Here is a 15556-nt window from a genome sequence, read left to right as displayed (position 1 = left end):
GGTGCGGCCATCACCTGCCCCTCCAATGATTATGGTATTCCGTTAAAGGAATCCGGGGGTCTGGATCTCATCCGAAGCCCAGAGAGGGGCTAGGGCCATGCCAGGACCCCCGGGAACCCCAGGGGTGAGCACCAGTCAATATACAGTGGTACCTCGCAAGACGAATGCCTCGCAAGACAAAAAACTCGCTAGACGAAAGGGCTTTTTGTTTTTTGAGCTGCTTCGCAAGACGATTTTCCCTATGGGCTTGCTTCGCAAGACGGAAACGTCTTGCAAGTTTGTTTCCTTTTTCTTAACACCGTTAATACAGTTGCAACTTGACTTCGAGGAGCAACTCATAGAACGCGGTGTGGTAGCCTTTTTTGAGGTTTTTAAAGACTTTGGTGATTTTTGAAGCTTTCCCAAAACTTTCCCGACACCGTGCTTCGCAAGACGAAAAAAATCGCAATGTACACTGACAGAGATCCCCCTGCTGGTTGTTTACCCTTCCAGGCTTCCTGCAGGAGCCAGATATAGTTTTGATACCAGTGCCTAAGTCAACACCAGTCACATTTGTGTATTCAATAAAGTTGTGGCCAAAATTTGCCCATTAACCTTTAAACTAAATTCTGTCTCCCCTGTGTCTTTATTTCCATGAGGGATGGGTTTTGGGGCTCAGAGTACAACTGGAGGTGCGTAAAATACATGCAGCCTTGCCTTCAGTGTACAATCAGACATGCTGGAAACTGCAACCGTGGAATAAAAGGTACCAAACCATGTCTAGCATGGGGGGAATCTTCCTATAACTTTGACTCCAGTGTCCACATTGTCTCAATACAGTGGTGCCTCACAAGACGAAATTAATTCGTTCCGCGAGTTTTGTCGTCTTGCAATTTTTTTCGTCTTGCGAAGCACGGTGTCGGGAAAGTTTTGGGAAAGCTTCAAAAATCACCAAAGTCTTTAAAAACCTCAAAAAAGGCTACCACACCACGTTCTATGAGTTGCTCCTCGAAGTCAAGTTGCAACTGTATTAACGGTGTTAAGAAAAAGGAAACAAACTTGCAAGACGTTTCCGTCTTGCGAAGCAAGCCCATAGGGAAAATCGTCTTGCGAAGCAGCTCAAAAAACAAAAAACCCTTTCGTCTAGCGAGTTTTTTGTCTTGCGAGGCATTCGTCTTGCGGGGCACCACTGTATCATTAACACACACTTTGTTACTTTGAACTGTGTGGGAGAGGAGTTTTCCCCTTAACTCTGGAAGAAGCTGGAAATCTCTGTGTGGGAGAGGAGTTTTCCCCTTAACTCTGGAAGAAGCTGGAAATCTCTGAAAACTCTGCTGGGGCTCTGAATCCTCTGCTGATACATCCTACAGGTTGAGGTGTGATGAACTTCCACAAGCCAACAACAGGCCACCCCGTTTCTCATGCCACCCTGCTTGCTGACCCTGTTCCATCCCATGCTTGAGCGTGTTTGCCTGGCTGGAATACATCCTTGAACTGTGATAATTCTTCTTGCTTGCATAAATGGAAAGCCGTGCTTGTAGAAATTTCTGCTTTAACATAACCTACCATACATAAACAAGACTTTTTACTTCCCAACACTGGAAGATTGCCCACAAGGGAATGTGCACTTCAGGCTTAAAAAGATTCTGCACCCGAGTTTTATGTGATTCAAAAACCATACGAAACAAAAAGAAGTAGGAATTTCAGAACTCTTTACGATGTTTTTTTATCAGCAGTGCACTGCATTCCGAATACATTGAGAGAATGTGATGCTGTCATAAGGCGCCTTATGTGAACGAAAAGCATGTCTGTGCCTAATTCTTTTGAGAATGGTTTCCAACCGAAGATTACACATCAAAGCATTTGTTTTGCAATCTTTCGTGTCAAAACTAAACCTAGAAACCATAAGGAGAGCAGCCCACCTCACAAATCTGTCCGTCAGCAGCCTCACGAAGTTAACAATTTCTGACCAGTGGTTCTTGACGCTGTGTGACCTGTAAAGAAGAAAGAAAATGAACAGGAAATCATGAAGGGGGTCAAAGCAAATAACCCACCTGGCTTTAAATAATTGGATGAAATCTAGGGATGGGCAAATCTGTCAATTTTTTATTCTCTCCGTTTCTCATTATTCCTCTCTTGATTTCAGTTTTCCACATTTCCATACCAGTTTGTAATTTTTTAACAACAACAACAAAAGTCCTCATGAAAATGCATCAGCATTTTACTGTTAATTTCTCTGTCTACACAAATTTCTGCAAGCAGCTTTCCCAAATATAATGCAATTTTCTACGCTCTTTCATGAATATATGCACTTATATGCACACGCTGCATTAGTATTAGTATGCATTAGTATGCGTGGTTTTCGTACACATTAGTTGGCTGGAGAACTGCACTGCAAAATTTGGAAAGGTGCAAATTTTGAAGGATGATTGTATAAAGGTTTGCATGTTGTTTCGGACAGTGCGAATTAGGGAGGTTCGCCTTATATAGTAGCCATTGATAGTCTTATCTTCCATAAACTTGTCCAATCCTCTTTTAAGGCCATCTTAGTGGGTGGTTACAACTACCTCCTGCAGGAGTGAGTTCCACAGATTAACGACGTGTTACACGAAAAAGTGGACACGGGTGGTGCTGTGGGTTAAACCACAGAGCCTAGGACTTGCCGATCAGAAGGTCGGCAGTTCGAATCCCCGCAACGGGGTGAGCTAAGCTCCCATTGCTCTGTCCCTGCTCCTGCCGACCTAGCAGTTCGAAAGCATGTCAAAGTGCAAGTAGATAAATAGGTACCACTCCAGCGGGAAGGTAAACGGCGTTTCCGTGCGCTTCTCTGGTTTGCCAGAAGCGGCTTAGTCATGCTGGCCACATGACCCGGAAGCTGTACGCCGGCTCCCTTGGTCAATAAAGCGAGATGAGCGCTGCAACCCCAGAGTCGGCCACAACTGGACCTAATGGTCAGGGGTCCCTTTACCCTTTACACGAAAAATTACTTTCTAACATTCAGCTTCATTGGATGCCCAAAAGTTCCAGTGTTATGAGGGAGGGAGAACAACTTTTCTCTATCCACTTTCTCCATGCTATGCATAATTTTGAAAACTTCTAGCCTACCTTAATGTATGCTTCCTATGTTTCTGTGTCACATATCCTAAGGGGATATATTTTCGACACTGGCATAGCTTTCTGACAACAGGGATATAGTATTTCCTATTATTATTATTGTTGTTGTTGTTGTTGTTGTTGTTGTTGCTGATAATAATAATGATTAGATTTCTTAACCTCCCCTTCACCATGCAGTTCTAAGGCGTGTTGCCACAATTTTAAAAATACAATACAGTGGTATCTCAGGTTACAGATGCTTCAGGTTACAGAAGAGGGATCATGTTCTAAATCATGTTCCAAAAGGAAGCAAATTTGCATACGTACTTCTCTTTCCCATGGGATCTGGGCAAATGCCAGGTTCAGCAGAATTACAGTGGTACTTCGGGTTACATACGCTTCAGGTTACAGACTCTGCTAACCCAGAAATAGTACCTCGGGTTAAGAACTTTGCAGTTTCAGGTTAAGAACGGACCTCCGGAACGAATTAAGTTCTTAACCTGACGTACCACTGTACATATTGAAATCAGTCTAAACAAATTACAGTCAAGAGAGCAGGGTGGGTCCTAAAATATAGCCAATAGTCAATATAGTCAATAGCCAGGTAAAAAGTTGCATCTCTCAGCATGTAATGAAAACTACATAATGGAGGTGTCAAATACATCTCTGTGAGGAGGGACTTCCACAGCAGATATATTCCCATTTCAGGAAAATGCAGCGCCTGAAGTACAGTGGTACCTCGGGTTAAGTACTTAATTCGTTCCAGAGGTCCGTTCTTAACCTGAAATTGTTCTTAACCTGAAACACTACTTTAGCTAATGGGGCCTCCTGCTGCTGCCATGCCGCCGGAGCACGATTTCTGTTCTCATCCTGAAGCAGAGTTCTTAACCTGAGGTACTATTTCTGGGTTAGCGGAGTCTGTAACCCGAAGCGTATGTAACCTGAAGCGTATGTAACCTGAGGTACCACTGTAGACCGTTTCTTTGCTTTAGAATAGCCTCCCAGCTCAGAGCACTAGTGCTTTTCTTTTGAAAGCATCTCAAGAAATTGTCCTATTTGTGTGACACAGTCACAAGTCATGGTACATCCCCTCCAGCAACTTCCTCATTTGACCTGTGGGAACAGAACCCCCTTCTCCAAGGGCAAGCCACAAAACCCTTCTTCCTCTGTTTATTTATCACGTACCGCCAAACACCAAGGTCAAAAGAACTGCCATGACCAACAACCTCAAAAGCATCTTTCTGCTTCAACAACCAAGATGGGCTAACCTCGCATCCCATTCTCCACAAACCGATTATGGTACCACACAGATGCCAGCAGCAACGTCTACATATCCCACAACTTCCTTCTCTCACATAAGCTTACAAAAATTTGCATCAATTTTACTTCAGCAGCCTTTGGCACCACAAAAACCCATCACGCACAAAGGCAGAGGCTTTTGAACTACTTACTGAGGGTTCATCGGGAGTTTCTCTGGGGTCCCTCAATGAGAACATCATTAATGGTGTTTCTCCAATGAACAAGCTTCCTAAAACTACCAATCGTCATCTGCAATGTATAGTGGCAGGAGTCGGCTGTGTTTCTCCTAAGGTGCATGTTCAACTCACACACAGCCACAATGGACCTCAGGAGGTCTGCCCATCACTTGTGTAAACTGACTGCACACCAGAACATGCCCCTTCTACAACACACATCACTTGGACAGCAGAAACACCAGTGTGGAAAGTAGTGTACCACCCAAAACTCTTTTGTCTTCCAAAACTGACACAACTAACAGTCCATTCATGAGAACACAGGTTATTATACAGTGGTACCTTGGTTTAGGATGTGGATGGCACTGTGGGTTAAACCACAGAGCCTAGGGCTTGCCAGTCAGAAGGTCGGCGGTTCGAATCCCCGTGACGGGGTGAGCTCCCGTTGCTCGGTCCCTGCTCCTGCCCACCTAGCAGTTCAAAAGCACGTCAAAGTGCAAGTAGATAAATAGGTACTGCACCAGCAGGAAGGTAAACAGTGTTTCTGTGCACTGCTCTGGTTCGCCAGAAGCGGCTTAGTCATGCTTAGTATACGCCGGCTCCCTCAGCCAATAAAGCGAGATGAGTGCTGCAACCCCAGAGTCGGCCACGACTGGACCTAATGGTCAGGGGTCCCTTTACCTTTACCTTGGTTTAAGAACAGCTTAGTTTATGAACAACTTGGATTAAGAACACTACAAACCTGGAAGTAGGTGTTTTGGTTTGTGAACTTTGCCTTGGAAGCAGAACATGTTCCGCTTCCTGCTGAGTGTGTTCCATTTGTAAATTGAGTCCCCCGTTGCTATGGGAAAGCAAGCCTTGGTTTAAGAACGCTTTGGTTTAAGGTTTAGGATTTCCGGAACGGATTAAGTTCGCAAACCAAAGTACCACTGTACAGAGTTAAACCACCGGTCCATGCAGCTCAGTACTGCCAACACTGACTGCCAGCTACTCTCCAGAATTTCAAGCAGGGGTCTCTCCCAACCCTCCTTGGAGATGCTGGGAATTGAACCCGGGACTGGGCCTTCTGCATGCAAAACAGATTGAGCTACAGCCCTTCAGGTCTGGTACTCAGTGGTAATATTCAGGCTGCAACTCTGAACAGAGAGGAGAACTAACCCCACTGTACATAGGGGAGGGCTGTGTGGAGAGAGTCTCTTCCTTTAAATTCCTAGGCAGAAGATATAGAAGCATGACTAGTCGCACCAACAGGGTAAAGAACAGCTTCTATCCGTGGGCTGTTAGGCTGCTGAATGAAAAGATAACAACAGGGCAACTGACTTTTGGGTTTGGTGTGTGTGTGTGTCAGTAAACGAGGGGAATTAAGACTAAGAGAGCTGAGTGGGGGGGGTGCTATTGTAATCTCACTGTATACAAGTTGTACAAGTGACAATAAAGTATTTCAATTTCAATTTATTGTTTGTTGTGCTGGTACAGTGGTACCTCAGGTTACATATGCTTCAGGTTACATACGCTTCAGGTTACAGACTCCGCTAACCCAGAAATAGTGCTTCAGGTTAAGAACTTTGCTTCAGGATGAGAACAGAAATCATGCTCCAGCGGCGCAGTGGCAGCGGGAGGCCCCATTAGCTAAAGTGGTGCTTCAGGTTAAGAACAGTTTCAGGTTAAGTACGGACCTCCGGAATGAATTACCGTAAGTACTTAACCTGAGGTACCACTGTAGTTGCATTTTACAGTATTTATATACTGCTTTCCAAGCAGACCTCACAAAGTGGTTTACGTAATATTACTACAACAACAGCAACAAAAGTGACAATACAATGGGTAGGATGACTTGTTTGTTTAGTGCTTGCTGCTGCTTCTCCACTCAGAGCAAGTAGATGGGCCTGTCAGAGAGGCCACTAGGGCAGCTGGATGGTGAGAGTCCCTCATGCTCAGTTATTTGAACTGCTTAATCCATGCGCTTCTGGGCTCTTGCAGATCAGCTGAACTACCATAGCATGTCTCCAAGGGACACTGCTGCTGATCAAGTTAGGGAGAAGAAGGTACGTCTCAGGTGAATGCAGGAGACTCTGTCCTCGCTGTGGGTTAAACCACAGAGCCTAGGACTTGCCGATCAGAATGTCAGCGGTCCGAATCCCGTGACGGGGTCAGCTCCCGTTGCTTGGTCCCTGCTCCTGCCAACCTAGCAGTTCAAAAGCACGTCAAAGTGCAAGTAGATAAATAGGTACTGCTCCAACGGGAAGGTAAACAGCATTTCCGTGCACTGCTCTGGTTTGCCAGAAGCGGCTTAGTCATGCTGGCCACATGACCCGGAAGCTGTACGCCGACTCCCTTGACCAATAAAGCGAGATGAGCGCTGCAACCCCAGAGTCAGCCACGACTGGACCTAATGGTCAGGGGTCCCTTTACCCTTTACACGAAAAATTACTTTCTAACATTCAGCTTCATTGGATGCCCAAAAGTTCCAGTGTTATGAGGGAGGGAGAACAACTTTTCTCTATCCACTTTCTCCATGCTTAGTCATGCTGGCCACATGACCCAGAAGCTGTACGCAGGCTCCCTCAGCCAATAAAGTGAGATGAGCGCCGCAACCCCAGAGTCGTCCGCGACTGGACCTAATGGTCAGGGGTCCCTTTACCTTTACCTTTTACTAAATACAGAAATCTGAATGAATTAGGCCTCTAAGGCCCAAAGGAGACATGCTGCTGGTCACACAGTTGCACTTTCTTTGGCAAACAGACCAAGGGACACCCACAGGACAACAAAGCGGGGAGCTTAACCCTTTGCCTCCTGTCTTGGCTCCCGGTCAAAATGTGCCACACTCCTCTCCAACGATTCACAATGGGAGAAACTGTCCAACTATACAAAGGGAGTTTTCCTCAGACTGTGATTAGCCAGGGTGGGGGAGGGTGTTGATTGTGATCCAGCTTCACTGGATCTCCACCAGCTCCAGTGTTACAAGACAGGGAGAAAAGCTTTTCTCCATCCGCTTTCTCCAAGCCATGCCTAACACATGTCATATCACCTCTCGCTTGCCCTTTCTGTGAACTAAAACATCCCAAGTGTTGTAGCTTTTCCTCAAAGAAGAGTCACTCTACACCCTTGGCCATTTTGGTTGCCTTTTCCAAACTTTTCCCAACTCGACAAGATCCTTTCTGAGGTGAAACAACCAGAAGGGGACACAGTACAGTCGTACCTTGGTTTTCGAACAGAATGCGTTCCGGAAGTCCATCAGACTTCTGAAATGTTCGGAAATCGAGGTGTGGCTTCTGATTGCGCAGGCGCACCAGAAACAATAGCGGAAGCTGCATTGGACGTTCGGCTTCCAAAAAAAGTTCAAAAACTGGAACACTCACTTCTGGGTTTTGATCATTCGGGAGCCAAAACATACGAGTACCAAGGCATTCGACAACCAAGGTACAACTGTACAGTGGTACCTCGGGTTAAGTACTTAATTCGTTCCAGAGGTACGTTCTTAACCTGAAACTGTTCTTAACGTGAAGCACCACATTAGCTAATGGGGCCTCCTGCTGCCGCTGCACCGCCGAAGCACAATTTCTGTTCTTATCCTCAAGCAAAGTTCTTAACCTGAAGTACTATTTCTGGGTTAGCAGAGTCTGTAACCTGAAACATATGTAACCTGAAGCGTATGTACCCTGAGGTACCACTGTATTCCAAATGCGGTCACACCACAAGGCATTATGTTATCAGCCGATTTATTTTCCTAATGATCCCTAGCATGGAATTTGCCTTTCCACAGCCACTGTACACTCGATTGACATATTCACTGAGGTATCTGCTACAGCCCCATTGTCTTGTTCCTGGTCAGTCACCACTTCTTTGTTATGACTAGAATATAAATGTAGTCTATGTGATGGTAGCGGACGTCACCCATTACAACATTTCCTCTTTTGGACACTTCCTCAATTTCATTCTTCATCTGAAGATCTCCTTGAGCAGGGAGCATGATAGCATGTCTCCAGAACTAAATTACTCTTGGGTCCCCATATGACCATGCACAATGATTCTCTGAAGGAGTCTGCCCCTTTGGGGCAGTGTTAGAAACTCAGATATATCAGCTAGGTGCCAAATGGCTCATTGAACCAAGGTTGCAGTCACCAAAATGGAACGTCTAGTTGCCATTTGGGGGCAAGATAGCTCTAAAGTCTTATTTTTCAAATGATGGACTGATTGTGATTGATTCTCAGTTAAACATCTGGCTAGTTCAGATGACAACCTCAAGTTAGGTTTAGAGCTTTGAGAACTTAAAGAAGAAAAGCCCCTTAATCCAGGGACAGTCCACATATATATTGGCCTATTCCGACCTCTTTTTCTTAATGGTGGCTCCTCCTGTTCAGGCTGCACAGAAAAAGCATTTGGGTTCCAGAAATTCATTCCGATTGTGCAGATAAAATGTAACTACAGTGGTACCTTGGTTTATGAACTTAATCCGTTCCAGAAGTCCGTTCTTAAACCAAAGCCATTCTTAAACCGAGGCGTGCTTTCCCTAATGAGGCCTCCATCCACCATTCAGCTTCCATTAGTAGACTGAGGTAAAGTTCACTAACCGGAACACTACTTCCAGTTTTGCAGAATTCGTATACCGAATAGTTCATTAACAGGGCTGTTCTTAAACTGAGGTACAGTAGTACCTCGGGTTACATACGCTTCAGGTTACAGACTCCACTAACCCAGAAATATTACCTCGGGTTAAGAACTTTGCTTCAGGATGAGAACAGAAATTGTGCTCTGGCGGCATGGCAGCAGCAGGAAGCCCCATTAGCTAAAGTGGTGCTTCAGGTTAAGAACAGTTTCAGATTAAGAACAGACCTCTGGAACAAATTAAGTACTTAACCCGAGGTACCACTGTACCACTGTTCTACAATTCTATGTGATGGGGTATTAGTGTATGAAAACAGTCCAGATCCAATGATCCCCAGGCATGCACTTCCAGGTAGTGGAAATGTCAGGCCCCATCCTGGCACCCAGGAATCCTCACCGGGTCGCAAGTGGTCAAAAGCCAGATACAAAATGCACCTGGCACATGGCTAATTGTGAACACTGCTTTGGGGCATTCTAGCTTGCTGGACTCAATGCCCTCTTTGGCATTCAGAGCAGCAACACCTCCAGTATATCCTTCCCTTTCCTTCCTATAGAAGGTTATACCTAGACACAGCTGTATTCCACTGACACTTTCTACCCCAAAGTTTCCATTATGCTCACTATATCAATTCCACCCTCTAAGGCCAAGGACTTCAGTTCATCCACTGTGGCTCAGAGACTGCACTCTCCTTACAAGACTCCAGTCCTGAAGTTGCAACCTCAAGAGGTAGCATGTGGCATGAAACACTATTCATCAGCTTCCGCTGATGTGCCAGCTGCACCCCACCTTAGACACAGATAACCTTGCCATGTTTATCCATGCACAGATGGCATCCAAGCTAGACTTCTGCAATGCATTGTGTGAAGCTATCTCTGAAGAATGTTGAGGAACTCCATGCAGAAGCCAGATTGTAGTTCGGTTTAGCCAGAGTATAATTTTTTGACCGCGTTAAAAAGAAAAAAGAAAAATCTGTACTGTACCGGCTTCTTCTTAGCATTCCAAATGCAATTCAAATGCAGGTTCCAACATATAAAGCTCTGGAGAGCTTAGTATCATGGTTTCCAAACACTCATCTTCTCTGATATGACCATGCCCATTCCTGATGTCAGGGTTGGGGAATCCCTGATGATGTTGGTCTACACCTCCCATCATCCCAGATCACTGGTCCTGATGGGAGATCAACATCTGGAGAGTCATGGGTTCCCTGTTCCTTTCTTAACAGCATAATCTGAAGACATCCATGTTCAGAGGTTAGAAAGGTGGCAAACTGGAACAGGGCCTTTTCTGTAATGGTGATTCTACTGCAAACTACCCTCCTTAGAAATATTCATTTGCTACCTCCTACTCCGCTATCTTTTAGGTGAATTCAGTGGGGTGTGTGTGTTTTTTTAGTCTATCTTTTTTCTGCGCTGTGTATATGTGCGTGTGTGCTTCAAAAAAAAAAGTCTGGCTATCAAAGTTTTAACTAACATATATTGAATATCTTATTGTGTTATCAGCGCTTTTTTAAAAATCACCATTATAAGTCGTGTTTATTCTCCTGTTGCTTATTCCTCCTGAGGAAAAGCACTAGGAAGGAACAAGGGTAACTTTTCTAGGTTTCATGAAGTCTCAATGGGGCTTCACCCTGGAACCCCATTTTTATATATTCATGTTACCCCACTTAGAGCAATGCAGTTAGTAAACATGACTAACTTGTGTTCGCTAATTTCAATGAGTCTAGTTACAGGTAGGTAGCCGTGTTGGTCTGCTGTAGTTGAAACAAAACAAAACAAAACAAAATCCTTCCTGTAGCGCCTTAGAGACCAACTAAGTTTGTTATTGGTATGAGCTTTTGTGTGCATGCACAAGAAAGCTCATACCAATAACAAACTTAGTTGGTCTCTAAAGTGCTACTGGAAGGATTTTTTAAAAAAAAATTGTTTCAATGAGTCTACTATGAGTAGGCCTTAGCTGATGACAACCCCAGATTTTTAACAACCCTCCCCACCCCCAAGAAAAGAGATCCTTTGAGCATACACAAAGGGCATTTCCTTCATTCCTGAGCAGTGTTAAGCCCAGCTGTAGACTTTGGGGTGCCAGTGGGATCCCAAACCGGCTTGAGCACCAGAACCTCTCTGATGCGACGGTGGTGGGGTTTTCTTTTCAACGTGCCGTTGGCGACGCTGCCAAGGGCGGTTCTCCCAGCGGACAAAGTTAAGGGAGGTTTCGCGATGCGGTTGGGGGAGTTTGGTGGGCGTCAGCAGGCGGCGGGGGGGGATCCCTCTCCTCCTCCTCCCCCTCATCCCTTCCTCCCAAGCAGGTAAGCTCCTGCCCCTTCACTCACTTGTCCAGGACGAAGTACAGGTCGTAGGCTCCTTTGCACGAAGGCTCCTCCTGGCCGTGAGCCGCCAGCAGCAACAGCAACAACGGCACTAGCAGCGCAAGCCAAGCCGGCGCCGCCTGGCCCAGCGGATCCGAGGACCAGCTCCTGCAGCAGCCCGGCCCGGCCTCGCTCAGCCTCCTCCGGCCCCCCATGCCTCCTTCTTCTCCCTCTTTGCAAACTGCCGAAGTTTCCTGGCTTGCAGAAGCGGAGAGAGAGTGCGCCCTGGAGGAGAGAGGGCTGGACGGGGCGGAGAGCCGAGAGCCGAGAGCCGAGAGCGCGCCGAGGACAAAGGGGAGTTGCAGCAAACTCTGCACAAATCCCGAGAGGAGGAGAAATCTCCCACCCTGGAGGGCTGGACAAACAATAGAGGCTGCAAAGAGAGAGAGAGGCGGCTGGAGGAAGCGCAAACGGAGCCCCCGTGCGCTCTGTGCCGGGCAGGCGCGCCTTCCCTCCGGTTCTGCCAAGCCTCCTCGGCCGCCGCTTGTTGCTTCCTTCCCCGCTACAAAGTATTGATTGCCACGCCGAACCACCAATGGCGACCCGAAAGCCGGCCGAGAGAGGAGATCCGCGGAGAGAAAACTTTGCGCGCGCGCGCCTGGACGTCTTTCCTTTCTGGGTTCTGTCCTCCCTCTCTCCCTTCTGCTGCTGCGTCTCCTATTTTCTCTCTCTCTCTGTGCGTGTTTTTGCAATCCCTTTCCTTGACCTTTTATGGCGCGAGGCAGATGTTGTGGTGACTAATTTTCTGTGATTGATGATTGCCAGAGGAGAAGAAGGGGAAGAAGAGGTTCTCCCCACCCCAAAGCCAGCGTCTTTTCCGGGGTCTTTTCCTCAGCCCCCTTCCAAGAGGCCGAGAGTGGCCTTGGCCAGCGTGGCCGGATCCTGCCTGCGCCTCGTCTTGCTTCGGGAAAGGACGTTTTTTTCAGAACCGAGCAGAGCGTGTGGTTTCACGGCGCGCGTTCAGATTTGCCAAAAGCAGACGCGCTTTTGTTTTTTTACAGGGGTGGCGAAAAAACATCGGTTACTCCAGCCTGACTATATCTGCTTCTGCAAAAGGCCTCAAGGCTCCAATCGCACCTCTACAATAAACTCTCTTCAGGGTTGCCATTGTGGTTGCCCGTGGGCACAGTGGCGACCTTGGGGTCTTGCCCTGGTGCCCACAAGGACTCTAAGCCCCACTCACTTCCCCTGACCCTGGGACATGAGGAGCTGAGAGGAGTGTGCCTTTTATTTTGCCCCTGGAAAGTATACAAAAGTTGAGCAGGAAGTTTGAAGAGTAACACTCTCCCCCCACCCCACACCCTTAGTTCTTCACCTCTGTGCTTTTCAAGGTTCAGAGTACAGTGGTACCTCAGGTTAAGTACTTAATTCGTTCTGGAGGTCCGTTCTTAACCTGAAACTGTTCTTAACCTGAAGCACCACTTTAGCTAATGGGGCCTCCCACTGCCACTGTGCCGCCGGAGCACGATTTCTGTTCTCATCCTGAAGCAAAGTTCTTAACCCGAGGTACTATTTCTGCGTTAGCGGAGTCTGTAACCTGAAGCGTATGTAACCTGAAGTACCACTGTAATTCTGCTGAACCTGGCATTTGCCCAGATCCCATGGGAAAGAGAAGTATGTATGCAAACTTGCTTCCTTTTGGAACATGATTTAGAATGGAGAACAAAAACATTTAGAAATATGGTCCAGACTTATGAACTAAAACGAGACTGAAATAAATAGTTCTTTGAGGCCTGTTAACAAACAAATAGCCAAACATTTTTGTTGAATGAAAATTGTATACCACCTTTCATTCAAACATGTCAGAGGGGGTTCGCAACGTGAAAAGACAAAATAAAAAGTACATAATGATAACGGGAACAAAACAAAGCCACACCATCCCCAAACACATTTAAAAGGACATAGAATGTTCATCAGCCAAAGGTCTGGGAGAAGAGGAACGTTTTGGCCTGGTGCCTAAATGTGTATAATGAAAGTGTCAGGTGAGCCACCCTGGGGAGAGCATTCCACAAAAATAGGGAGCCACTGCAGAAAAGGCCCATTCCTGTGTTGCCACCAGACCTCTAGTGGAAGTGGCACATGAAGAAGGGCCTCAGATGATGATTGCAGGATGTTTATTTGGGGAGAAGCAGCTTGTGAGGTATTGCTTCAAGAGTACAACCTAGCTCCGCAGAGATGAGGTCACCAGCCCATCCATTAGCCAAGCTGAGCCCACTGTCTCAGATGGCAGATCAGGACGGACAGCAGATCAGAGTCCTTCCTTCACACAACAACAGTGGTACCTCGGGTTAAGTACTTAATTCGTTCCAGAGGTACGTTCTTAACCTGAAACTGTTCTTAACCTGAAGCACCACTTTAGCTAATGGGGCCTCCTGCTGCCGCTGCGCCGCCGGAACCCAGTTTCTGTTCTCATCCTGAAGCAAAGGTCTTAACCCGAGGTACTATTTCTGGGTTAGCGGAGTCCGTAACCTGAAGTGTATGTAACCCGAGGTACCACTGTACACCATGCCATCACCTGGCTGGCTGACCAACTGTCTAGCCGTGTTGCCATAGCCAGTCGACCAGCTACAAGACCGGCAGTTGTTGCCTAAGACTCTAGGCAACAGAAAGGACACCCCAGCCCTTTGTCAGAGCTTGGCCCTGCTGCTGTGAAACTTGAAACAGTGGTTGCTACTGTACTCTGGTGGCAGCAACAGGCCCAGTCTAGCACCACCTCACCCATAATGCCTTACTTCAAGGAAGGGATGTTCCTAAGAGATGGAAATGGGAGAGATGGCTCCAGAGGAATATGAGGGAATGTATATTTGAACCCTTGTAAGCTCTGCGCAAACGTTAAGCGCTATTGTTATTGATATGTACCTGGCTCATTCTGTCCCAAAGGATGCCACTCAATTAAAACATCCGTGCAAAGTCAAATCTAAACACAGATGCTATTTAATTTAGCAGACGAGACAGACACAGCACCATGGCTGGGCTGGGCACTTTTCACACTATCCAAGGCTGATACTTGGGGAGGTAGGAAGGCCACACAACTATGGGTGGGTAAGTGGTGGAGATCTTCATGGAGAGCAACCATATATACCCTTGAGATACCAGACAGTGGGGACCAGTAGAGGCCTGCATTTATATCAATGCAGGTTTTGTGTTTCTTGTGAAACCTTTGTATCAAAAGCGTGATTGTAAACAATGGCGATCATATAAAAAAATGCTCAGGGTCTCATATGTGGTTCTCCCTCCAAGCTTTTGATGCTCAAAACAGCCCTGCGGGGCACATTAGACAGAGGTGAGAGTGTCAGCCTAAGATCACCCAGGCAGTTTTGTGGGAGACTGAGGATTGAACCTGTGTCTTGCTGGGCCTAGTCCAATTGTCTAAGCACAATTGATTGTTGAACTGAGTCCTAAGCAAAGGCTTGCTTCTCTCTTTTTTTCCTGGCTCTAAAGTTAGAAGCCAGAACTTTGACTTGGGCCCAGAAGCTAATTTCTAGCCAGTATAGACCCCTCAACACATATATTGAGGCAGGGAGTGGGGGGGAACCAGTGGTAAGCCATAGCCTAGTACTGTCAACAAACTGTCAATTCAACTCCAGCTCATTTCCAAGCAAAAAATGTCAGAGGCGCTGTAATTAGAACTGCCTAGGATAGAAAGTCCTGAGAACTTGCCAAGCAAATGCTCTGCCGTTGCATTACAGTCCCTCTTTTAATATTTGCCATTGTATTTTGTCCCCATCACACTGCTGCTGTAAAAAGCTAAGAGTGTGTAAAAGCACACAAGTATTTCCTACACCAACCCCTGTGGTTGCTTGTGGTGCTCATCACACACACACACACACACACACACACACACACACACACAGATCCTTGTGTAATTTCAGACCCCTTATTCTGGGGATTTTTCCAGACTCCATTTATGGCAACATTTTTTTACTTATTTCCCTGTACAGTGGACGCTTGGGTTTCAAACGTGATCCGTGCGAGATGCAAGTTCGCAACCTGCAGCGGTGCATCTGCGCACGCGTGGGTTGCGATTTGGCACTTCTGCACATG

The 15556-nt window shown here is 46.6% G+C and overlaps 1 protein-coding gene across 1 annotated transcript in view; it reads right to left on the bottom strand.

Moving 5' to 3' along the window:
* The window catches only part of ANTXR2 (ANTXR cell adhesion molecule 2), a 164626-nt gene extending 152041 nt beyond the window's left edge, over positions 1-12585 (bottom strand). The window contains exons 1-2 of the mRNA XM_081020939.1: positions 11477-12585; positions 1902-1973 (exon numbers count right to left, since the gene is read on the bottom strand). Of these exons, the coding sequence (XP_080877065.1) occupies positions 1902-1973; positions 11477-11667 (263 nt within the window). The 5' untranslated portion in view covers positions 11668-12585. The remainder of the gene's footprint in view (positions 1-1901; positions 1974-11476) is intronic.
* Between the last annotated feature and the right edge of the window lie 2971 nt (positions 12586-15556).

Source organism: Podarcis pityusensis, assembly GCF_964106645.2.
Source record: "Podarcis pityusensis genome assembly, chromosome: 9".
NCBI lineage: Eukaryota > Metazoa > Chordata > Lepidosauria > Squamata > Lacertidae > Podarcis > Podarcis pityusensis.
This window is presented reverse-complemented; position numbering and strand designations above follow the sequence as displayed.